The sequence below is a fragment of the Salmo salar genome, chromosome 12, assembly GCF_965601325.2.
Source record: "Salmo salar chromosome 12, fSalSal1, whole genome shotgun sequence".
Classification (NCBI taxonomy): domain Eukaryota; kingdom Metazoa; phylum Chordata; class Actinopteri; order Salmoniformes; family Salmonidae; genus Salmo; species Salmo salar.
In genome coordinates this window covers 56792956-56820178 of record NC_138302.1, presented here as the reverse complement: position 1 = coordinate 56820178, position 27223 = coordinate 56792956, and the positions used below count along the sequence as shown (strand labels likewise).

At 41.2% G+C, this 27223-nt stretch overlaps 1 protein-coding gene across 3 annotated transcripts; it reads left to right on the top strand.

Annotated features, from left to right (window-relative positions):
• The first annotated feature begins 350 nt into the window (after window positions 1-350).
• optc (opticin) lies at window positions 351-27223 on the top strand. 3 transcript variants are annotated; one of them, XM_014131829.3, is made up of 7 exons: window positions 355-576; window positions 1984-2135; window positions 2369-2540; window positions 3991-4149; window positions 20408-20610; window positions 20888-20983; window positions 26476-27223. In XM_014131829.3, the coding sequence occupies exons 2-7, from the start codon at window positions 2061-2063 to the stop codon at window positions 26641-26643; spliced, it is 873 nt and encodes a 290-aa protein (XP_013987304.1). In that variant the 5' UTR covers window positions 355-576; window positions 1984-2060; the 3' UTR covers window positions 26644-27223. The 3 variants fall into 3 exon arrangements, with proteins under 3 accessions (XP_013987305.1, XP_013987304.1, XP_013987303.1); XM_014131828.3 differs by having other exon boundaries at window positions 357-576; window positions 1915-2135; XM_014131830.3 differs by lacking the exon at window positions 3991-4149 and having other exon boundaries at window positions 351-576; window positions 1915-2135.

Below are 27223 nucleotides of genomic sequence, written 5' to 3'. Positions count from 1 at the left end.
CCTATCAAAACTCTAACCCTAACCTTAACTCCCATATGGTGCCTTCTTTGTTGACGTAAATTGGACAAAGCTGGATAGAAGGTGAATGTTTTTGATTGTTCTGGAATTTTTCATATAAACCATATAGTCCTTGTGTTATTCGAACATTATATTGGTCTGTCAGCTAGAGTAATCAGGCCTTCAAAAAGACTAGAGGAGGGATCTGGGAGAAGTAGGAATGTGTGCATGTGTGAGCGTGTGTATGTGTGTGTGTGGGGGTGGGGGGGGATTAGTAACAGCTGAGTACATGTTGACCTAAATGACCTTGCCTTCCCTCAAAAGCACTCTTTTCTCCCCCCTCCCATGTTCCTCTCCTAATAATGACCCATTATTTTGGCCACGTCCCTCACCAGCCAACTGGACAACAGGGGTCCATTCCTCCACTGGCTAACCCTGCTAGACCAGCACTCTAAAGGAGAGGACAATAGAGGAGAGACGAGGAGAGGGGGATTAGTTAACCCTGCTAGAACAGCACTCTAAAGGAGAAAACAGGAGAAGAGAGAGGATAAAAAGGGGATTAGGTAACTCCTGACACTGGTAAGTTCTATTTCATGACTACTACACAGTGTATTTGGAAATTGATTTTCTCTCTAAGCATACTCTTGTGCTGCTAAACCCCACTGTCACTAGAGAATGACTCAATGGGCCAATGGGGTTTGGTTTTATTAAGGGACTAATACAATAAGCTGGTGATGTCAATCGATACACATGTTCATAAAGTGATGTAATTCCACTTTTGTTAGTGTCATGTCCCAGAGTGTGATTTGGATATTTCTCTGATTGGCAACAACGTTATTGTGATTTTGCTGACTCATTACGTACAATGTAATTCCTATTTATGCACATGTTTAAGTCATTCAATTGACATCCCTTGAAACTCATTCCTGCTGTTTCAGTAGCTGTGGCTTGACTAGTACAGTATTTGCACTCAGTTTGTTGATAATATCAGTCATCTCAATATTCTATTCAATAGACCTTATTGGTCATCAAATAATATAACATCTGGTGCATAATCCTGTTGTGTATTTACAGGCTCTTCTATTTTGTTTTAAACAAGGGCATTAGTCCAATGTTTGCATGACCTCTAGGGTCCACCTCTCCCTGTTAAGTTCTGTTGGCACCAGACAAACCCAAGGCCAGACTCACACACTCATGTCTGCTTTCAGAGCAAACATTCCATCTGCATTCTTACCAACAACTCAACAATACTCCCTTGGTTCCAAAGCAACAGGGATCCTAGATGTGACCCCTGGGCAACCTTAGGTCTGATCTGAGGTCAGATCTGAGGTGCAGAAACAAACACCAAAACATACAGGGTCATATTAGGAGAACAGGGAAATGTGGAGATCTGACCTAAGACTGTACATCGTTTGAAATATTCAGTTGCATTTGATTTGCCCTTGGAGGTGGTTGTGTCTGAGACAGTGGACATCTGGAGTTGTGTGCATCTGTGTCTGTGTGTGCGTGTGTGTGAACAAAGACATCTCCAGCTGTACTTAGGCTAGACAGGCCGGAGGTGGTAGGGAGAGGTGGACCGTAGAAGTCATGCAAACATTGGACTAATGCCCTTGTTAAAAACAAAATAGAAGAGCCTGTAAAATATTGATCAATTACAATGAAGATGGGGTTTACTAACCAAAAAATCTACCAGGTTACTGTCACAGATTGCAACCATACAGAATTCATATACAATATTCACTTTATCACAACTGATCATACTAAGAGGTGATACGGTTGTGATATGAATTGAAACCAAGTGCTGTAAGATCGATTTGGTGGATTTCGTAAGACGATTTGGTGGATTTTAGATGCTAGCATTAACACTAACCAGAGCCTACTGAATTTAACCCTTTGACTGACAATCTCTTATCACAGGTAGTTCCATGTGTAGCCTGAGAATGGTGGTGCTGTGTGTGGTTGTGGCCTTTGCCTTGACTCTACTAGGCCCCTGCCCCAGTGTGTGTGCCCCTCAGGGGGGGGCGGAGCCAGACGAACAGCCATATGACCTGGTTGACTTTGATATGAATGGAGAGACAGACTGGGAAAACTTGGACCTCAATGGAGAAAACTATGACTATGAAGACCTAGACCAAGAGGTGAGAAGGAGAGGAGGAGAGAGGAGAGACTAGCAGAGGGTGAGAAAGAAGAGGAAGGAACAAGAGAGGAGAGGCAAGATAAAGAGAGAAGAAAAGTAAGAGTGGACAATATGGGCGATAGGAATGGGTGTGAGAGGAAAGGAATGATGGTAGTGGAAGAAGGGAAACGAGAGAGAGTGGTTGAGAGAGGTGAATTGGTCAATCTACTAACGTACTCTTCTCTGTGAGAGCAGATCGAGGTGGGGACAGTGGCCCCCCCTGCTCCTGAGACCCCTCCCCCAGCCAACATGCCCCCTCCTGAGTATGAGGAGGAGATGACACTGTCCCCCAGGCCGACCCCTCCCCTGGCTCCAGTAACTCTGGACTTCAAAGGACCAGGCCTGTTTGGACCCGACACTGGCCTGGGTGAGCCGCACGTGTGTGTGTGTGTGTGTGTGTGTGTGTGTGTGTGTGTGTGTGTGTGTGTGTGTGTGTGTGTGTGTGTGTGTGTGTGTGTGTGTGTGTGTGTGTGTGTGAGCGCGTGTGTGTGTGCATGCGTGAGCGCGTGTGTGTGTGTGTGCGTGCGTGAGCGCGTGTGTGTGTGTGCATGCACAAAATGTAATCTCTACCTGTGCAGGTATGCCTACATGTCTGCTGTGTGTATAATAATAATAATAATAATAGTATGCCACTAAGCAGACACCTTAATTTTTATTTTTTTATTTTTTTATTTAACCTTTATTTAACCAGGTAGGCCAGTTGAGAACACGTTCTCATTTACAACTGTGACCTGGCCAAGATAAAGCAAAGCAGTGCGACAAAAACTACAACACAGAGTGTGTACACATAAACAAATGTACACAAAAGGAAAGAAAAATCGAAAAATCTATTTACAGTGTGTGCAAATGTAGAAGAGTAGGGAGGTAGGCAATAAATAGGCCCTAGGGGTGAACAACATCCCCGGAGTGATAGATGTGCAGATGATGATGTGCAAGTAAAGATACTGGGGTGCAAAAGAGCAAGAGTGTAATAATATGGGTAGTAATAGTATTAATAATATTTATAAATAATATTAATCAAATCAAATCAATCAAATCAAATTTATTTTTATATAGCCCTTCGTACATCAGCTGATATTCTCAAAGTGCTGTACAGAAACCCAGCCTAAAACCCCAAACAGCAAGCAAAGCATGTGAAAGAAGCACGGTGGCTAGGAAAAACTCCCTAGGAAAAACTCCCTAGAAAGGCCAAAAACCTAGGAAGAAACCTAGAGAGGAACCAGGCTATGAGGGGTGGCCAGTCCTCTTCTGGCTGTGCAGGGTGGATATTAAAACAGAACATGGTCAAAATGTTAAAATGTTAAAATGTTCATAAATGACCAGCATGGTCAAATAATAATAATCATAGTAGTTGTCGAGGGTGCAACAAGCACGTCCGGTGAACAGGTCAGGGTTCCATAGCCGCAGGCAGAACAGTTGAAACTGGAGCAGCAGCACGGCCAGGTGGACTGGGGACAGCAAGGAGTCATCATACCAGGTAGTCCTGAGGCATGGTCCTAGGGCTCAGGTCCTCCGAGAGAAAGACAGAAAGAGAGAAAGAGAGAATTAGAGAGAGCATATTTAAATACACACAGGACACCGGATAAGACAAGAGAAATACTCCAGATGTAACAGACTGACCCTAGCCCCCCAACACATAAACTACTGCAGCATAAATACTGGAGGCTGAGACAGGAGGGATCAGAAGACACTGTGGCCCCATCCGATGATACCCCCGGACAGGGCCAAACAGGCCCTGTCTGTCCAAAGTGACTTACAGTCATGCATGCTTACCAGTGGGAGTGTGTGTGTGTAATGTTCTCTCTGTCTCTGTGCAGGTATGCCTACATGTTTGCTGTGTGTGTGCATCAGTGGAAGTGTGTATTGTGATGATGCTAACCTGGAGCAGATTCCTCCACTGCCTAAAGATACCACACACTTCTATGGACGCTTCAACAGTATCAGACACGTCAAGAACACTGACTTCATCAACCTCAGTAAGATATATGCAGGCACACGCACACACACAGGCACAGAGGCATGCACACACACACACAGGCGTACACACACACTACTGGCTGCAAAACATAATTCCCCCCTTTAGAGACCAATAATAATGGGGCTAGATAGGGCCAAAATAATAATAACTGACAATACAGTATATGTTCACCTCACCCCCTTCTCTGTGTGAAACAGTAGTTCACCTCACCCTGCAAGTAGTGAGGGTGATTACACGGGCTGCTGCGGCTATTTAATCATAATGTAGACCTACCAGAGTGGCCTACCATAAAAAACAATGGATAAAAATGCATCTCATAACATTTGAACATAGAAATAGCTATTCTATCATTCAGCCTACAGTAGCAGTAAAGGTGTGGTGTTCAATGTAGGCCTACAATCCATGATACCTTTGAAAAAAACATGCACGACTTGACAATAACCTGTTTATCCACTTGTCCTTCATGGCAGTGACTGAAAATGTTGTGTTGTTTGATGCAAGAAACCACTTTACAAAATAAAACTCATTATTATTCCCATACCATTATCACAGAGAATCAGACACATTATGCTACCCTCTCCCTATTGGCTGCTTAGCTTATTGAAGACAGTCTCAAAATACAACACTGCCCCTTTAAAACCTGTTACAGCTGGACGTTCCGCTAGCAGAATTTCCGGTGAAATTGCAGAGCGCGAAATTCAAATTAAATTATTAGAAATATTTAACTTTCATACAATCACAAGTGCAATACACCAAAATAAAGCTTAACTTCTTGTTAATCCAGCCACCATGTCAGATTTCAAAAAGGCTTTACGGCGAAAGCAAACCATGCGATCATCTGAGGACAGCACCCCACCATACAAACACATGACAATCATATTTCAACCCGCCAGGCGTGACACAAAACTCAGAAACGATACAATTCATGCCTTACCTTTGAAGATCTTCTTCTGTTGGCACTCCAAAATGTCCCATAAACATCACAAATGGTCCTTTTGTTTGATAAATTCCATCGTTATATCCCCAAAATGTCCATTTATTTGGCGCGTTTGATTCAGAAAGCACCAACTCGCCCAACATGACTACAAATGATCTAATAAATTACCTGTAAACTTTGTCCAAAAATTTCAAACAACTTTCCTAATCCAACTTTAGGTATTTTAAAACGTAAATAATCAATAAAATTTAAGACGGAATATACTGTGTTCAATAGTGGATAAAATGAAAGTGGAGCGAGCTACAGGTCGCGCGCCCCAAACAAAACAGTCCACTTGGCTCCACACCCAAAAAGGAAAGGGCTACTTCTTCATTACTCAAAAGAAAAACATCAACCAATTTCTAAAGACTGTTGACATCTAGTGGAAGCCATAGGAACTGCAAGCAGGTGCCTCAGAAATCTAGATTCCCATAGAAAACCAATTGAAAATACGGTGAACACTAAAAAAAAAAATCCTGGATGGTTTGTCCTCGGGGTTTTGCCTGACAAATAAGTTCTGTTATACTCACAGATATTATGTTAACAGTTTTAGAAACTTTAGAGTGTTTTCTATCCAAATCTACCAATTATATGCATATCCTAGCTTCTGGGCCTGAGTAGCAGGCAGTTTACTTTGAATAAAAACAAAAATGTGTTAAACAAATCAAAATATATTTTATATTTGAGAATCTTCAAATAGCCACCCTTTGCCTTGATGACAGCTTTGCACATTCTTGGCATTCTCTCAGCCAGCTTCACCTGGAATGCTTTTCCAACAGTCTTGAAGGATTTCCCACATATGCTGAGCACTTGTTGGCTGCTTTTTCCTTCATTCTGCGGTCCGATTCATCCCAAACCATCTCAATTTGGCTGAGATCAGGGGATTGTGGAGGGCAGGTCTTCTGATGCAGAACTCCATCACTCTCCTTCTTGGTAAAATATCCCTTACACAGCCTGGAGGTGTTTTGGGTGATTGCCCTGTTGAAAAACAAATGATAGTCCCACTAAGCCCAAACCAGATGGGATGGCATATTGATGCAGAATTCTGTGGTAGCCATGCTGGTTAAGTGTGCCTTAAATTCTAAATAAATCACAGACAGTGTCACCAGCAAAGCACTCCCACACCATCACCCCTCCTCCTCCATGCTTTATGGTGGGAAATACACATGCGGAGATCATCCGTTCACCCACACCGCATCTCACAAAGACATGGCGTTTGGAACCAAAAACCTCCAATTTGGACTCCAGACAATAGGACAAATTTCCACCGGTCTAATGTCCATTGCTCGTGTTTCTTGGCCCAAGCAAGTCTCTTTTTCTTATTGGTGTCCTTTAGTAGTGGTTTCTTTGCAGCAATTCAACCACAAAGGCCTGTTTCACGCAGTCTCCTCTGAACAGTTAATGTTGAGATGTGTCTGTTACTTGAACTGTTTGAAGCATTTATTTGGGCTGCAATTTCTGAGGCAGGTAACTCGAATGAACTTATCCTATGCAGTAGAGGTAACTCTGGGTATTCCATTCCTGTGGTGGTCCTCATGAGAGCCAGTTTCATCATAGCGCTTGATGGTTTTTGTGACTGCACTTGAAGTGTGGTATGTCATACAATGTAGAAAATAGTAAAATAAAGAAAATCCTTGAATGAGTAGGTGTTCTAAAACTTTTGACCGGTAGTGTACATATATTTTAAATATACATTTTACATATTACATATTACATTTACATTTTACATACATGGTACTTTAATATAAAGCAGTCACATAACAATAATGCATTACCAATCATAACATCTTTAATCCCAACCCTCAGCCACTCACTCTCAGCCCACCCACCTATCACCATAGACCACCCTCGTTTGATTTCCATGTGCCATATATTTTTCAATTGTGCTGTGATGTTTTACATAATATTTTTACCTTTCTAATCACAGATTATGAGCTAAAGATGAAAACCTTTCCTAAGAGTATTATTATATTATTTTTTTGACTGACTTTGGTTTTCCAAATCACCCAAAACTGCTATTTGTAAGGTTAATTTGAAGTGCATGTTGTTGTTTTTGAACCATTACTGAACCTGTGATCAGAAACAAGCTACATAGAGTAAATACCAGAATAAATTATCTTGTGATTCTGATTCTACACACCTGAGATTGTTGTATGCCCCATATATATGGCATTCTGTTGGTTGCAAGAATTTTATATAATAATTTAAATTGAAAAACTCAAAGTTTTGAATCAAGTGTTGTTTTTGTACCAGTTCATAAACCATGTGCTATGGAATCGGTAATCGAAAATCTTTTCCCATTTATTTTGCAACCTGTTAGGCTCAGCTGTCAACATTTTGTCCTCAAATTAAACTGGTATATTTTTCTATTTATGCCAATTCCTTTCAGCCAATTTGTATCTTTAATATATGGCAGGCAAACAAGTACCCTACCTCTCCCTTTTCCACTTGCCTCCTCTATTTTTGTGGTATTGCTGCAATCAGTTGTTTGTAAGTTTGGATTGAGCGGACATTCCCATATATTTCCGATTGCTGCAGATGTGACATAACTCCACCGTTTCTATTCGTAATTTAATTAATTAACATAAGACAATTGTTTTACTTTTTTACATAAAGAATGTTTTTTTTATTAATCAGTATTTGAGTTTAACCATAACATTTCTGGATGATAAAACTGAAATTTACATTTTAGTAGACGCTCTTATCCAGCACGACTTACAGTAGTGAATGCATACATTTCATACATTTTTTTCCCCCGTACTGGTCCCCCGTGGGAATTGAACCCACAAACCTGGCGTTGCAAACACCATGCTCTACCAACTGAGCCACACGGGACTGTGTGGAAATTGTAACCAGCTTTGTATGACTTGTTTATTAAGAAAGGGCGAAACTTTAAACAAAATTTTATTTTCAATTTGTCGGAAATGAGAAGTCTGTATAAAGGCAAAAAGAATGAGCCTTTCTTCATAATCTACTGGAGAACCATTTTGGGTTAGGAATGAGTGAAGCTTTTAGTGACATGTTTAAATCTTTAATATTTAATAATTTTTGTCTCCCAAATTCATATTCATCATATAATTAGGCACGTTTAATTTTGTCTGGCTTAGGATTCCAAATAAAATGAAATATTTTTTGCTCATATGATTTAAAAAACTAGTCGTCTGGAGTAGGCAGCGCCGTTAGTAAGTAAGTAAACTCTGATCAGACCAAAGAGTTAATCAATGTGATTTTTCAACAAATAGACAAGTAAATACCTCTGCATGGTTGCAGAATCGTATCAATTTTTGCAAACTTTTTATTGATATTGATTGTGGTAAATTAATAAATATTTTTTGAGATGTGAATACCAAATATGTCTACTTCACCATACGCCCATTTTATTGGTAAACCACAAGGTAGTGTAAACACTTAATACGGTATAATTGGGTTTTAGTCCAGAGAGGCTAGAAAAGTGATCAAAATCTTCAATGAGACTGCAGGGATCCAGATTGCAGACTTTAAAAAAAACTTGAGTCATCAGCATACATTGACACTTTTATCCCTGGATTTCTAACCCCTTGATGTTGTTGCTGGATCTAATTTTAATAGCTAGCATTTCAATGATCATTATAAATAGATATGGAGACAATGGACAGCCCTGTTTTACTCCTCTTAAAAGCTCAATACTTTCTGAGAAGTAACTATTTTACAATTTTTTACTATTTTACTATTTTACATATGGGGTTGCTGTACATAACTTTAACCCAATGCAGAAGAGATTCACCAAAATTAAAGTAATTCAGACATTTATATATCAATTATAGTCATACTTTATCAAACGTCTTTTCAAAATGTGTTATGAAGACCAGGCCTGGTATCTTTGATGTTTCAGAACGTTTATTTGTTTCAAGTAATTCTCGTATATTATCTCCAATATTTTTTCCATGTAAAAGATGGACCATACTGAATTTGGTATTGATAACAAGAACAAAAATAACAAGGAAACTATTAACAACTCATTCTTTGCATGTGTAATGCTAATGCTCAAAACCATATGCAATCATCTTCTCTTCATGAACCACAGTGGTGTAAAGTACCTAAGTAAAAATACTTTAAAGTACTACTTAAGTAGTTTTTTGTGGTATGTGTACTTTACTTGACTATTTATGTTTTTGACAACTTTTACTTTTGCTTCACTACATTTCTAAAGAAAATAATGCACTTTTTACTGACACCCAAAAGTAGTCGTTACATTTTGAATGCTTGGCAGGACAGGAAAATGGTCAAATTCACACACTTATCAAGAGAACAACACTGGTCGTCCCTATTGCCTCTGATCCGGCGCACTCACTAAACACAAATGCTTCATTAGTATATTAATGTCTGAGGGATGGAGTGTGCCCCTGGCTACCCATAATTCTTTTTTTGTTATAAAATAGTTCTGTCTGGTTTGCTTAATATATGGAATTTGAAATGATTTATACTTTTACTTTTGATACTTAAGTGTATTTTAGCAATTGCATTTAGTTTTGAAACTTAAGTATATTTAAAACCAAAAACTTTTAGACTTTTACTGAAATAGTATTTTACTGGATGACTTTCACTTTTACTTGAGTCCTTTTCTATTAAGGTATCTTTACTTTTACTTAAGTATGACAATTGGGTATGTTTTCCAATACCGATGAACCATAAGTCAGATTCATTCCAGATTGTATTTAAACTCAGTGCATCATTCTATATCATTGTATGCGGGGCGCTGTCCTCAGATAATCGCATGGTTTGCTTTCGCCGTAAAGCCCTTTTGAAATCTGACACGGCGGCTGGATTAACTAGAAGTTAAGCTTTAATTCGATGTATAACACATATCTTTAAGAATGTTAAATATTTGAATTGAGTATTTTTGAATTTCGCACTCTGCAATTTCACTGGATGTTGGCCAGGTGGGACGCTACCGTCCCAGGTAGCGTATGGTATTGACTTTAAGAATGATTACCTGCTGCATTCAAAAATAATCAACCTACAGCACTAGACTAAACTTCACTTGCGTCATCCTTGTGGTATAGACAGGTACACATAGTAATGCTTTCACTGATTGTACATATTAGAAGATAGTTCATACATGATAGAGTGCTTGTTTTGTTATCCTACACTTCTTGTGTCCTTTCTGTCATCCTGTGGACCCTGGTCCTTGCTGCTCACAGCTATATTTTGTTTAACATTTTCCCCAAATAACTGCCAGGTGTGTGTTTGAAGAGAGTAGTGGGTTGTCTGTGTTTACATGTCTATAGCACTGGCTTTTATGATCTGATTGTCTGTATTTTAGCCAATGAGGTGCTCAATGTGCCCAGCTAAACTAATGCACTGCCAGGGATAATTGTCACTTCGGCCTGTGGGGAGGAGGAGACACAGCAGCAGTTGTAGTATGGACGGTAGGGGAAGTCAGGATTTTGCAATTGAGTTTTATTTGTCTATTTAAGGGTCATGCAAGTTTGGTGTTGACCAGTTGACTAATGGCATTATGCTGGAGATAAGGAACCGGGCTCGGGTGACTGTCCCACAGTCAGTCATGCAATAAGTTGTGCTGCAGCAGAACTTTGATCTTGGGCCTTACATTGCTGATGACAGTAACTCTCCGCGATTTATCAGTGGATTGATGTCTACATTGAATGAAAGCAAACAGGAAACGTTTAGCTGGAATGAAACAGGGGGATTTTGATAAGAGAGTGTTTCATCTTCCTAAAAGATGCTAGAGTCAGGATATACTTTTTTTGTAGGAGATTGTGATGAAGATGACAGTGTCGCTGTGTTGGAAAGTGCTCGGGAGACAGACTCTGTTGTAGAGGAGTTAGGGAACTTGGTGGTAGGAGGAACCTGGAAAAGGAGTGTGAGCGCCTCAGGGAGGAGAGAGACAGGCTGTACAAGGAAGGATAGACGAGGCTGAAGCTGTTACACAGATGCTGTTAGGGAGGTTTGTATGGATTTTATCACTACCATGAGTGTTATTTCAGTAAAAGCATCACAAGTTGTCAAGGTTGTTTTGCCAAAACTTGGTGGGTGACAGGTTGACAAGTGACCAGGTCCAATATTCTGAATGTACAAGGTTTTGGAGGCATAACAGGTTTCAATGCAACATCTGGAGGATGCTTTGAATAAGCTCACCCTTTGCACTGATGCTACTAGTAAGTTTGGACACAAGTATGGCACTTCGGGCACATTTCTAAAGGATGGCACAAAGTTTGATTTAGATTTGAAAGAGCAGGAATCCGTCTCTACCCAGTGCACCTTTGACACAGTGCATGCTATAGTTTACGATGTGGTCAGTAGTGGTGGCGGAGACATTGATGCATTTTCTTTTGAGAGGGACACTTTCTGTAAAATTAACCCATTACAGTCTAAGGGGGGGGGGGGGGGGGGTTATACTTAGCTATATGGAATTGTTTTAGGAAGGTCATACCAAGGATAATTTTGCTACTTAATTTAGATCTTTTTTTATGTACAGTGCATTCGGAAAGTATTCAGACCCCTTCCCTTTTTCAAAATTGTGTTACGTGACAGCCTAATACTAAAACAAAATTAAATAAATTGTTTACCTCATTAATCTACACACAATACCCCATAATGACAAAGCGCAAACAGATTTATTACAAATAAAAACAGAAATAATTTATCTACATAAGTATTCAGACCCCCTGACATGAGACTCGAAATAAGTTGAGCACAGGTGCATCCTGTTTCCATTGATCATCCTTGAAATGTTTCTACAACTTCCTTTTAATTTAATTAATTGGACATGATTTGGAAAGGCACACAGCTGTCTATATAAAGTCCCACAGTTGACAGTGCATGTCAGAGCAAAAACCAAGCCATGAGGTGGAAGGAATTGTCATTAGAGATCCGAGACAGGATTCTGTAGTGGCACAGATCTGGGGAAGGGTACAACAACATTTCTTCAGCATTGAAGGTCCCCAAGAACACAGTGGCATCCGTCATTCTTAAATGGAAGATGTTAGGAACCACCAAGACTCTACCCAGAGCTACCCACCAGGCCAAACTGAGAAATCGGGGAGAAGGGCCTTAGAAGGGCCTTGGTCAGGGAGGTGACCAAGAACCCGATGGTCACTCTGGCAGAGCTCCAGAGTTCCTCTGTGGAGATGGGAGAACCTTCCAGAAGACAACGTCTGCAGCACTCCACCAATCAGGCCTTTATGGTAGTGGCCAGATGGAAGCCACTCCTCAGTAAAAGGTACATGACAGCCCCCTTGGAGTTTGCCAAAAGGAACATTAAGGACTCTCAGACAATGAGAAACAAGATTCTCTGGTCTGATGAATCCAAGATTGAACTCTTTGGCCTGTATGCCAAGCGTTACGTGTGGAGGAAAACTGGCACCATCCCTAAGGTGAAGCATGGTGGTGGAAGCATCATGCTGTGGGGATGTTTTTCAATGGCAGGGTCTGTGAGACTAGTCAGGATCGAGGGAAAGGTGAACAGAGCAGATCAGAAAGTACAGAGAGATCCTTGATGAAAACCTTCTCCAGAGTGCTCAGGACCTCAGACTGGGACGAAGGTTCACCTTCCAACAAGACAACAACCCTTAAGCACACAGCCAAGACAACACAGGAGTGTCTTCGGGACAAGTGGCTGAATGTCCTTGAGTGGCCCAACCAGAGCCCGGACTTGAAGCCGATCGAACAGCTCTGGAGAGCCCTGAAAATAGTTGTTCAGCGACGCTTCCCATCCAACCTGACAGCGCTTGAGAGGATCTGCAGAGAAGAATGGGAGAAACTCCCCAAATACAGGTGTGCCAAGCTTGTAGTGTCATACCCAAGAAGACTCAAGGCTGTAATCGCTACCAAAGGTGCTTCTGAAAAGTACTGAGTAAAGGGTCTGAATACTTATGTAAATGTGATATTTTCGGGGGGGGGTTGTTATAAATGTGCGAACATTAAAAACATAAAAATACCTGTTTTTCTTTGTCATTATGGGGTGTTGTGTGTAGATTGATGAGGGGGAAAAACAATTGAATATATTTTAGAATAAGGCAGTAACGTAACAGAATGTGGAAAAAGTCAAGGGCTCTGAATACTTTCCAAATGCACTGTATAAAAAATATTTGATGAACATTTTTATTGGCCTTACTGCTATTAGTCCATACAAACATAGCAGAACAGATAGTCCCAAAGAAAATCAAAAGGAAGTTTGTTCTGAAGTGTCTGTTCTATAGCTGAGAGATACCATGAATGGGATCATTTACACGCAACGTGTGAGATCTATCAATATGAATGTTTGCTTGAGCGTGTGCATAAATGACTCACAGCCATTATCATGACGCACAGTGCCAAGTGGTGGAATAGGGGAACAGCTTGTCAAGCATAGCCTAGTGAATGGGGAAAATGTATGTTGAATGTGTGAAATTGTGACAGTAATAATTAAATCATTTTACATTTTTCAATAATAATCCATGTTAAGTACAGTAATTTGTTAAATTAGAGAAACTTGTGAAAGTGAATTTATTGTTAAAATATTATAGAAGACTGAGATAATGGGACATTGAATGAGAGATGGCTGATCTTTCTCTGTTGGAAGATTTTGCACATGTTGCATTTCGCAGAGAGCCTGTTTTAGAGAAAGGTGGGATTGGCTCATGAGATATCGTTTCCCAAAACCAATCTTTTTGCGAGGATTTAAAACCTACTTTAGAAAGACAAACATGCATGCCATTCCGGTGCACATCCAAGTGCTATATTCACCCTCAGGTTTTTGGCAACGGGCACTTTTCAACTGGAACTTGACGATGGGTATTTCACAGCCCTCCATGAGCCGATGTTTTGGATGCAATCATCAGCAAAATGAACAGTTACATACAATTTCCATAGACCATCGCAAAACAGGTTGAAGTGAAGAGAGGTTTCTTTGCCATCAATCTGCCTAGTCTCATAGACTAGACTTAACATAGTAAATGTACATTTATGACACTCAAGTTAGTATGATGTTACCTTTGGTTTAGTTACATAAGACAGAAGGTTACTTAAAGCAAAACTAAAGTAGGGTGGTTAGTCAGGGTGGATGGCTGGGTATACAGTCGTGGCCAAAAGTTTTGAGAATGACACAAATATGAATTTCCACAAAGTTTGCTGCTTCAGTGTCTTTAGATATTTTTGTCAGATGTTACTATGAATACCCCGAATACTAAAACATTTCATAAGTGTCAAAGGCTTTTATTGACAGTTACATGAAGTTAATGCAAAGAGTCAATATTTGCAGTGTTTGTTGACCCTTCTTTTTCAAGACCTCTGAAATCCGCCCTGGCATGCTGTCAATTAACTTCTGGGCCATATCCTGACTGATGGCAGCCCATTCTTGCGTAATCAATGCTTGGAGTTTGTCAGCATTTGTGGGTTTTTGCTTGTCCACCTGCCTCTTGAGGATTGACCACAAGTTCTCAATGGGATTAAGGTCTGGGGAGTTTCCTGGCCATGGACCCAACATATCGATGTTTGGTCACCGAGCCACTTAGTTATCACTTTTTCCTAATGGCAAGGTGCTCCATCATGCTGGAAAAGGCATTGTTTGTCACCAAACTGTTCCTGGATGGTTGGGAGAAGTTGCTCTCGGAGGATGTGCTGGTACCATTCTTTATTCATGGCTGTGTTCTTAGGAAAAATTGTGAGTGAGCCCACTCCCTTGGCTGAGAAGCAACCCCACACATGAATGGTCTCAGGATGCTTTACTGTTGGCATGACACAGGACTGATGGTAGCGCTCACCTTGTCTTCTCCGGACAAGCTTTTTTCCAGATGCCCCAAACAATCGGAAAGGGGATTCAGAGAAAATGACTTTACCCCAGTCCTCAGCAGTCCAATCCCTGTACCTTTTGCAGAATATCAGTCTGTCCCTGATGTTTTTCCTGGAGAGAAGTGGCTTCTTTGCTGCCCTTCTTGACACCAGGCCATCCTCCAAAAGTTTTCGCCTCACACCTGCCTGCCACACCTCCAGTCTGTTATTCGAACTCAATCAGCATGACAGAGTGATCTCCAGCCTTGTCCTCGTTAACACTCACACCTGTGTTAACGAGAGAATCACTGACATGATGTCAGCTGGTCCTTTTGTGACAGGGCTGAAATGCTGTGGAAATGTTTTTGGGGGATTCAATTCATTTGCATGGCAAAGAGGGACTTTGCAATTAATTCCAATTCATCTGATCACTCTTCATAACATTCTGGAGTATGTGCAAATTGCCATCATACAAAATGAGGCAGCAGACTTTGTGAAAATTAATATTTGTGTCATTCTCAAAACTTTTGCCCACGACTGTATAACGCAATCGTCTCAAAGGTTGCCTGTTTGAATCTCATCATGGACCATTTTAGCTAATTAACAACTTGCAACGATTTACTACTTTTTAGCTACTTTTCAACAACTTAGCATGTTAACTAACCCTTCCCCAAACCTTAACCATTTAACCTAACTCCTAACCCTAATCTTCACCTTAACCCCTAATGCTAACCCTAGCTTAGCTAACGTTAGAACCTAGCTAACATTAGCATTAGCCACCTAGCTAACGTTAGCCACAACAAATTGGAATTCATTACATATCATACGTTGTGTTAATTCGAATTTGTAACATCCTCAAATGAATACATACCAATACAAAACATAACTTCTAATTGGCGTGTCTTGGATTTACATTTACTATGATAGGTCTCCCCCTGTGTCCAGGTTGCGTCAATCAATTCCAATATATATAAATGGATCAATAGATGGCACCCACATCTCCATAAAAGCACCATCCCAAAACAAGTTATAATATGTGAACAGAAAACGCTTCCACTCACTTAATATGCAGGTGATAGGTTATGTGATGTGCAAAATACACTGCTGAATGTGGTGGCCAGGTGGAACGCATGACTCGTTCATTCTGCAGAATAGCAATTTGGCCTAAGAACGGAAATGTTTGCCTATACGACTACAGGAGGGAGCTGTTTACAATGGATGGCTTAGTGACAAGTGTTGCCTACTCATTTTAAGTATATTTGCCAAATGTAAAGCAACTTGTCCTAATGGTCCTCTCTTTATAGCTATGTTTTTAATTTTGTCTTGTCAAGTCACAACTGAGCGAGCCAAATAAAATACTATATTTTGGTTGTTCTCGACCTCTGACCATAGCACCTATATTTCAGTCTAGAAAAAGCTTTCTTTGGTTGTGCCATTGCATTTCATGGTACGGCGTTTTATATTCCCCACAGGCTTTAAAGGGATGACTTGATGATGTCATGTTCGTTTGGCCCATGTTGACTTCAATACTTCCCACAGTTCAGTCAAGTCGGCTGGATATCCTTTGGGTGGTGGACAATTACTTGATACACGCGGGAAACAGTTGAGTGTGAAAAACCCAGCAGCGTTGCAGTTCTTGACACAAACTGGTGCGTCTGACGCCTACTACCATACCCCGTTCAAATGCACTTAAATATTTTATCTTGCCCATTCACACACCAATGGCACCCATACACAACCCATGTCTCAAGGCTTAAACATCTTTCTTTAACCTGTCTCCTCCACTTCATATATACTGATTTAAGTGGATTTAACAAGTGACATCAATAAGGGGTCATAGCCTTCACCTGCAATCCCCTAGTCAGTCTGTGTCATCGAAGCAGATTTTCTTAATGTTTTGTACAATCAGTGTAGGTCCACACGGATGTTCAGAATATTGGACTGTAGAGAGAGAAATGTTCTACCTGTCTCAGCTAAAGTGGGGTGGAAAATACTCAGTAGGGTCTCTACTGACCAAACATGTGTCGTTTTGGAGAGGGACTGTGTCGTATATAACCAGCAGCACTTAATTCTCCACCCCCTCCATAGCCACCAATGGACTGTACATGGGATACAAATTGGCTTGTAGTGTTAATAATTATATTTTCCAATATTTATTCCCTATTGGAATTTGGCCTCTAGGTACCCTCTCTCAGGCCAGAGGTCACCGTAAAGCAGGCCTCAGTAACTGGTATATGGGACCCTGAGCCATAAAATCAGCCATAGGTGTCCTTAAGCAATTATGTTTCAAATGTATAGTCAATTCAACCCCAAGATCTCAGCCTTGATTTAATGCTTTGGCACCAGGCACGAAAGGGTGAAACAGCAAACAGCTAAGGCAAGAGTGTATTTAGGTCAGCCCTGCCAGCTGGAGGGGGAGAGATTTGCTGTGAACAAACCTCTTAGAGGAATGTGTCTGTCTTCCAATACATCTATCTACGTCTGTCTATGTCTGTATTTGTCATTCTACGTCTGTCCAAATTGGTTCTAGTCAGAAAACACGACTTTACTAGGCAACAAAATAAACATAACAAAATAACTTGGGTTTGGCTCGGTCCTTCTTCTCAGGTTCTGCTCCGTGTCTGTCTCTCTGTCCCTCCTCGCGGTGTGCCATGGTGCTCCCTTTATGTGACCTGCACAGCTGATTGGCACTCTCCCCTAATTACCTCTACTTGGAGCCATCCGCGTTGGGGTGTCCAGCCCGTGTACTCCCAGCAGAAGGTGCCAACGTCGCGGCATGTACCTCTCCTCTATCACCAACCCCCAGGGTAGACTTCCCGGGATACCATACTGTCTATGTATAACATTTTTTACATGCGTTTTTCGGGATATTTTTGTTGTTATACTGTCTCTCACTGTTCAAATAAACCTACCATTAAAATTATAGACTGATCATTTCTTTGTCAGTGGGCAAACGTACAAAATCAGCAGGGGATCAAATACTTTTTTTCCCTCACTGTACATATTGGCTTGTTAGAGATGTTTACCTGTCTCAGCTAAAGTGTGTGGGAAATAATCAGTAGGGTCTCTTCTAACCAAATATGGTTTGTTTTGGAGGGGGACTGTATCATACACATCCAGCAGCACTTTGTTCTCCACCCTCTCCATAGCCAGCAATTCAATACATGTAAGATAGTAGTTTAACCGATAAGGAACATGTACACACTGTAAATTATTGTAAAGATGACTTACAGTGGGGGGGAAAAGTATTGATCGAAATAATTGAGTAAAACACGTTCTAGAAATCAAAAATTATCCTATGATGGGTAGTTTGTGCGCGCTGCCATGCTTGTTTTCTTTCCGCATCAACCAACGATAATAAACGGGGGTGGCAGCATCATGTTGTGGGAGTGCTTTGCTGCAGGAGGGACTGGTGCACTTCACAAAATAGATGGCATCATGAGGACGGAAAATTATGTGGATATATTGACGCAACATCTCAAGATATCAGTCAGGAAGTTACAGCTTGGTCGCAAATGGGTCTTCCAAATGGACAATGCCCCCAAGCATACTTCCAAAGTTGTGGCAAAATAGCTTAAGGACAACAAAGTCAAGGTATTGGAGTGTCCATCACAAAGTCCTGACCTCAATCCCATAGAAAATATATGGGCAGAACTGAAAAAGTGTGTGTGAGCAAGGAGGCCTACAAACCTGACTCAGTTACACCAGTTCTGTCAGGAGGAATGGGCCAAAATTCACCAAATTTGTTGTGGGACGCTTGTGGAAGGCTACCTGAAATATTTGACCCAAGTTAAACAATTTAAAGGCAATGCTACCAAATACTAATTAGTGTATGTAAACTTCTGACCCACTGGGAATGTGATGAAAGAAATAAAAGCTGAAATAAATCATTCTCTCTACTATTATTCTGACATTTCACACTCTTAAAATAAAGTGGGGTCTGCATCCTGCTCCTGAGCCACCTCCGTAGGGGGGAGGATTGGGAAGGGGGGGGGGGTGTCGCACAAGAACCGTCGTTGACAGTGGCCACCCTCCCTTCCCTCCCTTTAAGTTTGGGGTTGTTTTTGTGTTTTTTTTTTTGTTTGTGGTGCATTTCGGGGTCTGCACCTTTTTTTGGGGGGGGGTACTGTCACGTCCTGACCAGTAAAAGGGGTTATTTGTTATTGTAGTTTGGTCAGGACGTGGCAGGGGGTGTTTTTCTGTGTGTTTTGGGGTTATGTTCTATGTTCTTCTATTTCTATGTTTATGCTAGGGTATCTATTTCTATGTTGGATTTGTTTGGGGTTGGTCTCTAATTGGAGGCAGCTGAATCTCGTTGCCTCTGATTAGAGACCATATTTAAGTAGGTTTGTTTTTCATTGTGTTTGTGCGTGGTTCATTTCTGTTTAGTTGTCTAACCTGACAGAACTGTGGGCTGTCGTTTTTGTTTATAGTGTTCTCTGTTTAATAAATACAAGATGAGCACTAACCACGCTGCGCCTTGGTCTACTACCTTTAACGACGGCCGTTACAGGGAGATGAATAGTTCCCAAGGTGAAAACAATTTGTTCCACAATGGCGATAAAACATTTAATACTTCAACTTAAGTGTGGAGGCTCACAACTTAACTGTGGGCACACATCCAAAAGTGTAAACATGATGCAATTAACATTTTAACCTGTATACATAATGAGATATTAATGTGGCGGATTCATTTGACTATTAAGAGATATCATGTTAGTCTGGATACGAGTCTTTTTAGCTAACATTCCACTCCTTGCCACACCTGTCATTTGCCAAAGACACATTTTGGAATTCTGACATGTGCATAAAACATGTGAATAAAACAACTCAAGCTGCGGCGACCGTTAGAGATATTTGGAACACATGTGAAAAGGTTAATTTGACAGATTTCTATGGAGATTTTTGTATTAAGCTAATTAGGCTCTGGACCTCGTAGGGTAAGAGCTGAGTACCCCTGCTGTAGGCTGTCTTTTGACATGTGTGGAGTGAGAACAGTGGTTATTCTTGGAAACAGTGATATTTTGAAATAGAGCTCATCTCTTCACTTTTGAGAGTTGGCAAGTATTTTGGAAACCTCATCCTCTTATCTTTCTGATAGAATATGTACAAATCAAATATACAGAAATCAAAACTTCTTACCTGCATGTGACTCTGTAGGATTTGAAAAAGTCATTTTTTGGCACTCAGGGAAAACAATGTCCTCTTTAAAACTGCTTATAACACAGATTCTGTTTGTGATGTCGAAATTAAAACATACATTTGTTAAATAGACTTAGGAAAAGTCAAGGAAGGAGGTGGGCATGTGTGTGGGGGGCATAATGCAAGTAATCCAAAAGTAACAGAAAGTAATCAGATTATGTTACCGAGTATGGGTAATCCAAAAATGACATTACTGATTACAATTTTGAACAGGTAACTAGTAACTGTATACTAGTAACTATATCAGATTACATTTAGAACGTAACCTACCAACACTGTCTGTGATACAGTATATGTTCACCTCAACCCCCTGGTCTGTGCGTTCCAGACAAGCTGAAGAGCATCGACTTAACAGGGAACCAGATCTCTGGGGTGGATGAAGATGCATTCCGCCCCCTACCACAGCTCCAGGACATCCTATTGGCTGATAACAACCTGCAGGCGTTGCCAGAGCTCCCACCCACCCTCAGATACATCGATGTGCGCAACAACAGACTGATCAGCAATGGACTACACACAGATGGGTTTAAGGTGTGCACACACACACACACACACACACACACACACATTTGCACGCACATACATAAAGACATTCACACGCACACACACTCTAGCTATAATTTGTATGAATTCTTTGAAGTAAATGCCAGAAGGCAATCCTTTTTACAACATCATTGAACAGTAAATACCAAGTAGCTGAAGCAGTGTTGTAGGATACAGTTTCTCTTGACTGAATAGAGATGGAGCTCCCTCTGGTGGCTTTTATTGATGTTTTACATTGTTGTTTTACTCCATCTGGCCTAAACAGGAGATGAGCCTGCTCGAGTTCCTGTATCTGTCTGATAACAAGCTGGACTACATCCCCGTCCCACTACCTGAGAGCCTCCGAGTACTACACCTGCAGGTATCAACATGCATGTACACACACCCCTCATACACCTCACATACCTCACACACCGCTCATACTCCTCATAAACCTCACTCACACCCCTCATACAGCTCACACACACCACATACACCTCTCATACACTCCTCATGCATCTCACACACACCGCTCATTCACCTCACACACCCCACATAAAAAATACTACAGGTTACTATAGAATATTATAGTACTTACTATATCATTATATAGCATTTTGTAGTGAACTCGAGTATACTTTAAAATCCTCAACAACAAAAAAAGAATCCCTCGATCACGTGTAGTACTTGCTATAGCATTTTGTAGAATACTATACTCCACACTGTAGTATCCCTCGATTGTGTAGTGCTTACTATAGAATGTTGTAGTATTTTGTAGGATACTATACTACAAATCAAATTGTATTAGTCACATGCGCCGAATACAACAGGTTTAGACCTTACAGTGAAATAATTACTTACGAGCCCCCAACCAACAATGCAGTTTAAAAAATACAGACAAGAATAAGAGCTAAAAGTAACAAGTAATTAAAGAGCAGCAGTAAGACAACAATAGCACCGGGGTACCGGTACAGAGTCAATGTGTGGGGGCACCAGATAGTTGAGGTAGTATGTACATGTAGGTTGAGTTATTGAAGTGACTATGCATAGATGACAACAACAGAGAGTAGCAGCGGTGTAAAGAGGGGTGGGGGCAATGCAAATAATCTGGGTAACCATTTGATTAGATGTTCAGGAGTCTTATGGCTTGGGGGTAGAAACTGTTTAGAAGCCTCTTGGACCTAGACTTGGTGCTCAGGTACCTATTGCCGTGCGGTAGCAGAGAGAACACTTTATGACTAGCGTGGCTGGAGTCTTTGACAATTTTTATAAGGCCTTCCTCTGACACCGCCTGATATAGAGGTCCTGGATGGCAAGAAGCTTGGCCCAAGGGATGTACTGGGCCGTTCGCACTACCCTCTGTAGTGCCTTGCGGTCGGAAGCTGAGCAGTTCCCATCCCAGGCAATGATGCAACCTCTCAGGATGCTCTCGATGGTGCAGCTGTAGAACCTTTTGAGTATCTGAGGACCCATGCCAACTTTTTTCAGTCTCCTGAGGGGGAATAGGTTTTGTTGTGCCCTCTTCACAACTGTCTTGGTGTGTCTGGACCATGTTACTTTGTTGGTGACGTGGACACCAAGGAACTTGAAGCTCTCAACCTGCTCCACTGCATCTCCGTCGACGAGAATGGGGGCGTGCTTGGTCCTCTTTTTCCTCTAGTCCACAATCATCTCCTTTGTCTTGATCATGTTAAGGGAGAGGTTGTTGACCTGGCACCACACGGCCAGGTCTCTGACCTCCTCCCTATAGGCTGTCTCGTCGTTGTCGTGATCAGGCCTACCACTGTTGAGTCATCGGCAAATTTAATGATGGTGTTGGAGTCGTGCCTGGCCGTGCAGTCATGAGTAAACAGGGAGTAAAGGAGGGGACTGAGCACGCACCCCTGAGGGGCCCCTGTGTTGAGGATCAGCGTGGCGGATGTGTTGTTACCTACCCTTACCACCTGGGGGCGGCCCATCAGGAAGTCCAGGATCCAGTTGCAGAGGGAGGTGTGTAGTCCCTGGGTCCTTAGCTTATTGATGAGCTTTGGGGGCACTGTGGTGTTGAACGCTGAGCTGTAGTCAATGAACAGCATTCTCCCATAGGTGTTCCTTTTGTCCAGGTGGGAAAGGGCAGAGTGCAATGTAGATTCCATCATCTGAGGATCTGTTGGGGCGGTATGCAAATTGTTGTGGGTCTAGGGTTTCTGTGATAATGGTGTTGATGTGACCCATGACCAGCCTTTCAAAGAACTTCATGGCTACAGATATGCTAATATTTCATTAGCATATACCCTGCCCATTCCCCTGCCCATTTCCCAATTTGTGCCACCCATGAGTGAGAAGCTTACATGACAAGTATAGACCAAGCAACATAGAAAACATTTCAGTCACAACAACAAAAAACAGATGCTGTATCAGCTGGTGGAGAGGCTGGGGAATGTCATTATCCAGGCCTGGGAGGATACCATCTCTGTAACTACCATCAGGTTACCAAAACAACAACTCCCACCTCACCTTGTCCAAAGATAATTAAGGAGAAAATACATCAAGACCAGATCCCCCCCCCCACACCAAATCATAAATAAATACATTCTAGAAACAGCTTGGTAAAGACTCCAACCCACACATCTTCTGGTAGAAAATAAAGAGTCTTAACCTCTATGGGCTAGGTGGGACGCAAGCGTCCCACCCGTGGTGCACTCCATCAACAGCAGGTGCATTTCAAGAGCGGCAAATTTGAATCCAAATAAATGTCAAAATTCAAATTTTTCAAACTATTTTACACCCTTTGAAAGATAAACATCTCCTTAATCTAACCACGTTTTCCGATTTCAAAAAGGTTTTACGGCGAAAGCATAAATTTAGAGTATGTTAGGACAGTACATTTACAAGAGTTGTGTGTAATGTTGTGCCAATTCAAAGACAGGCGTCACCAAAACCCTAAAATCAGCTAAAATTATGCACTAACCTTTTACAATCTCCAACAGATGACACTCCTAGGACATTATGTTAGACAATGCATGCATTTTTAGTTCTATCAAGTTCATATTTATATCCAAAAACAGCGTTTTACTGTGGCGTTGATGTTTAGGAAATCGTTTCCCTCCAATAACCGGCATTCAAGTCAGCACCACAAATTAAATAATTAAAATTAGAAAACATTGGTAAAATATTATATTGTCATTTAAAGAATTATAGATTTACATCTCTTGAACGCAATCAACTTGCCAGATTTAAAAATAACCTTACTGTAATAATCTGAGCACTGCGCCCAGAAAAATACGCGTTGCGATACAGACTAGCCGCCATGTTGGGGAGATCTAAAATCGAAAATACTATGTAAATAATCCATTACCTTTGATTCTCTTCATCAGATGTCACTTCCAGGTATCACAGGTCCATAACGAATGTAGTTTTGTTCAAAAAAGCTCATCATTTATGTCCAAAAATCTCCGTCTTGTTAGCACATGATCTAAGCCCGCCGGACTTCACTTCATGAACGAGGGGAAAAAATATATTTACGTTCGTTCAAACATGTCAAACGTTGTATAGCATAAATCATTCGGGCCTTTTTTAACCAGAACATGAATAAAATTCAAGGCGGACGAATGCAAACTCTTTTAAAACGTATTGGAACGAGGGTACCCAGCATGACCTAGCGCGCCAGGTGTCTAATGGGCAATCATCGTTCCAAGGCTCTTGTTCGGTCAGATCTCACTGTAAAAGACTCAAAACACTTTGTAAAGGCTGGTGACATCTAGTGGAAGCAATAGGAAGTGCCAAAATATTCCTCAGCCCCTGTGTTTTTCAATGGCATAGGTTTAAAGGTAATACAACACATCAGGTATCCACTTCCTGTCAGAATCTGTCTCAGGGTTTTGCCTGCCAAATGAGTTCTGTTATACTCACAGACACCATTCAAACAGTTTTAGAAACTTTAGAGTGTTTTCTATCCATATATAATAAGTATATGCATATTCTAGTTACTGGGTAGGATTAGTAACCAGATTAAATCGGGTACATTTTTTTTATCCAGACGTGCAAATGCTGCCCCCTAGCCCTAACAGGATATGCTAGCTTGAAAAATGGGTGTCTGATTATTTCTGGCTGGGTACTCTGCTGACATAATCTAATGTTTTGCTTTCGTTGTAAAGCCTTTTTGAAATCGGACAGTGTGGTTAGATTAACGAGAGTCTTGTCTTTAAAATAGTGTAAAATAGTCATATTTTTGAAAAATTGAAGTTTTTGCATTTTTGAGGTTTTTGAATAACGCGCCACAGGATTACATTGGCTGTTACGTAGGTGGGAGGATTTGGTACCACCTACCCTAGAGAGGTTAATTTCTATCAATGTGTTAAATGTGCAACCAGAGGGAAAAGAACTCTGGACCACCTATACTCCACACAGAGATGCATAAAAAGCTCCCTCACCCTCCATTTGGCAAATCAGACCATAATTATATCCTCCTGATTCCTGCTTACAAACTTTAGAGTGTTTTCTATCCATATATAATAAGTATATGCATATTCTAGTTACTGGGTAGGATTAGTAACCAGATTAAATCGGGTACACTTTTTTATCCAGCCGTGAAAATACTGCCCCCTAGCCCTAACAGGTTAATGGAAACAAAAAGAACAACACAATCCTGACACTGAGGTCACAGGGTCAATCCATAGAGAATAACTAAGAAAAGGCCATACTGTTAAAAAAACACCTGCAAAATGTGCACTCCTGCACCCCCCGCACCTCAATCCACCCTTAATACCAAGCCTTCAGTCAACCACGCCCTCCTTGCCCCTGCCTGCCTGCCTTGCCTCCTCCTCTCATCCCATGACATGAAATGGACAGAAAAGAGCAGAAGCTTTGAGCTATCCAATCAGACTCTAGTCCTACCTACCTACAGATTACAGGATGGAGCAGCCGTTCAGTTCCCAATCCTACCTCCTTACAGGTTATGGACAATTTAGTATTTTCGTATTTGTCCAGTAGGTTTCACTCAAGGACAAAGCCCCAAAAACAGCAAAGAAATATAGATAAACACTATAGTAAATACTACAGTACACTGTCCTACAGTATACTGCAATAATGTCTGCAAAAATACTACTGTAAATACTACAGTAATGTCTGCAAAAAATACCACAGTAAACACTACAGTATACTAGTCATATCCGTAAAAGCACTAAATGAAATACTACAGTATTCACTTTAGTGTTTTTGTACAAAAACACTGTGCGAAAACACTAGAGTGAATACAATAATATATAAATATGGTAGTACCACTACTGTATACTTCAATATTTTTTCCTGTGGGACTCCCCACACCCAGCACAACCAGACTAGCGTACACATTTCTGCAGACACGGTCTCAAACCTAGTATTCTCTGAGGGCTGAAAATAGAGGAGACTAACTTTCACTCCACACAGCTCTACAGCAATCCTCAGGCTGTCCCCCATACTGTTTCAGACCCAGTATAACCTCCCTTTTCGATTCCCACTAAATGGCCAAGCTGCAAAGTCATAATCATTTCTGAAAACAAAAATTTGCTGTTTGGTCTTAATTTAGGCAGGCATAAGGTTAACAATGTGGTTAAGGTTTGGGTTAGAGTTAGAGTTAGGTTTAAAATCAGAATTTAAAAAGAGAAATTGTAGAACTAGGAGGAGCTTCCGACATTGCAACTTGGTCAGATAGTGACGACCTGGTTTCTCTCTCCTCTCCTCTGTAGTCATGGATTCACAACGGGCACAGAGTCAAATTGGAGCAGTGACGTAATGAGAAATTGACTCTCCAGATTTAATGAATTAATCTAATGACGTCTGCCATCATGTCTCTGCTTCATCCAGTTTAATTTCCTCATCAAAGTAACACATAACCTCCTCTCCTCTCCCCACCAGAACAACAACATCCAGAATCTTCATGTGGACACATTCTGTAACAGCCACGACCGTAACTACATACGACGCTCCCTGGAGGACATCAGACTGGATGGAAACCCTGTCAACATCAACCTGTACGCCTCCTCCTACATCTGCCTGCCTCGCCTGCCTATCGGGAGCCACTGAGGGGGGCATTGAGGGGACATGGAGGGGGCCATGGAGGGGCTCTGCAGAGAGGGAGGCAGGGATAGGTCTACAAAGACGGTGGTAGGGAGGGTGAGGGAGGAAAGGGAAAGAGAAAATATTCATTTTATAAAGCAAATCAAAGACAGAGATGAGCGTGAGGGGTGGGGAAAGGAAGGATGGAAAGTGGGAGTTGTTAATTCTATTCTGGTTCGCTATCTCTTTAACATTAGCTGCTAACTCAATCCTGAGACACCTGTGATGTCACACCAGTAAGAGGCTGTCCTGACTGAATGATTGATTGGCAGATGGCCAGATAAATGAGGGGCCGTTTGCTTGTACCTGACAAATATCAATCATGCTGAAATCCAACCTGGGCAGAGGAAAACAGCTGCCACTGTATCGACTGTCTGTATGTCTGCCTGTCTGACTGCTACTTTTGCCTACTGAAACATGTGTGTCGCCTCACAATGAGATCGTCATTTTTAATTATAGGTTGACCATAATAAAAACAACTGTGATTCACTTAGTTTGTTTGTTAATCAACAATGTAAATTCATCAATTAAAGTATAAACACTGCTC

Bases quoted from the DNA above. Each gene is read 5' to 3' on its own strand.
- optc (XM_014131828.3), top strand. From the start codon at position 1,923: ATGTGTAGCCTGAGAATGGTGGTGCTGTGTGTGGTTGTGGCCTTTGCC. The intron at 2,136-2,368 runs GTGAGAAGGAGA...CTGTGAGAGCAG, and splicing joins ATGAAGACCTAGACCAAGAG to ATCGAGGTGGGGACAGTGGC. The intron at 20,611-20,887 runs GTGTGCACACAC...TGGCCTAAACAG, and splicing joins TACACACAGATGGGTTTAAG to GAGATGAGCCTGCTCGAGTT.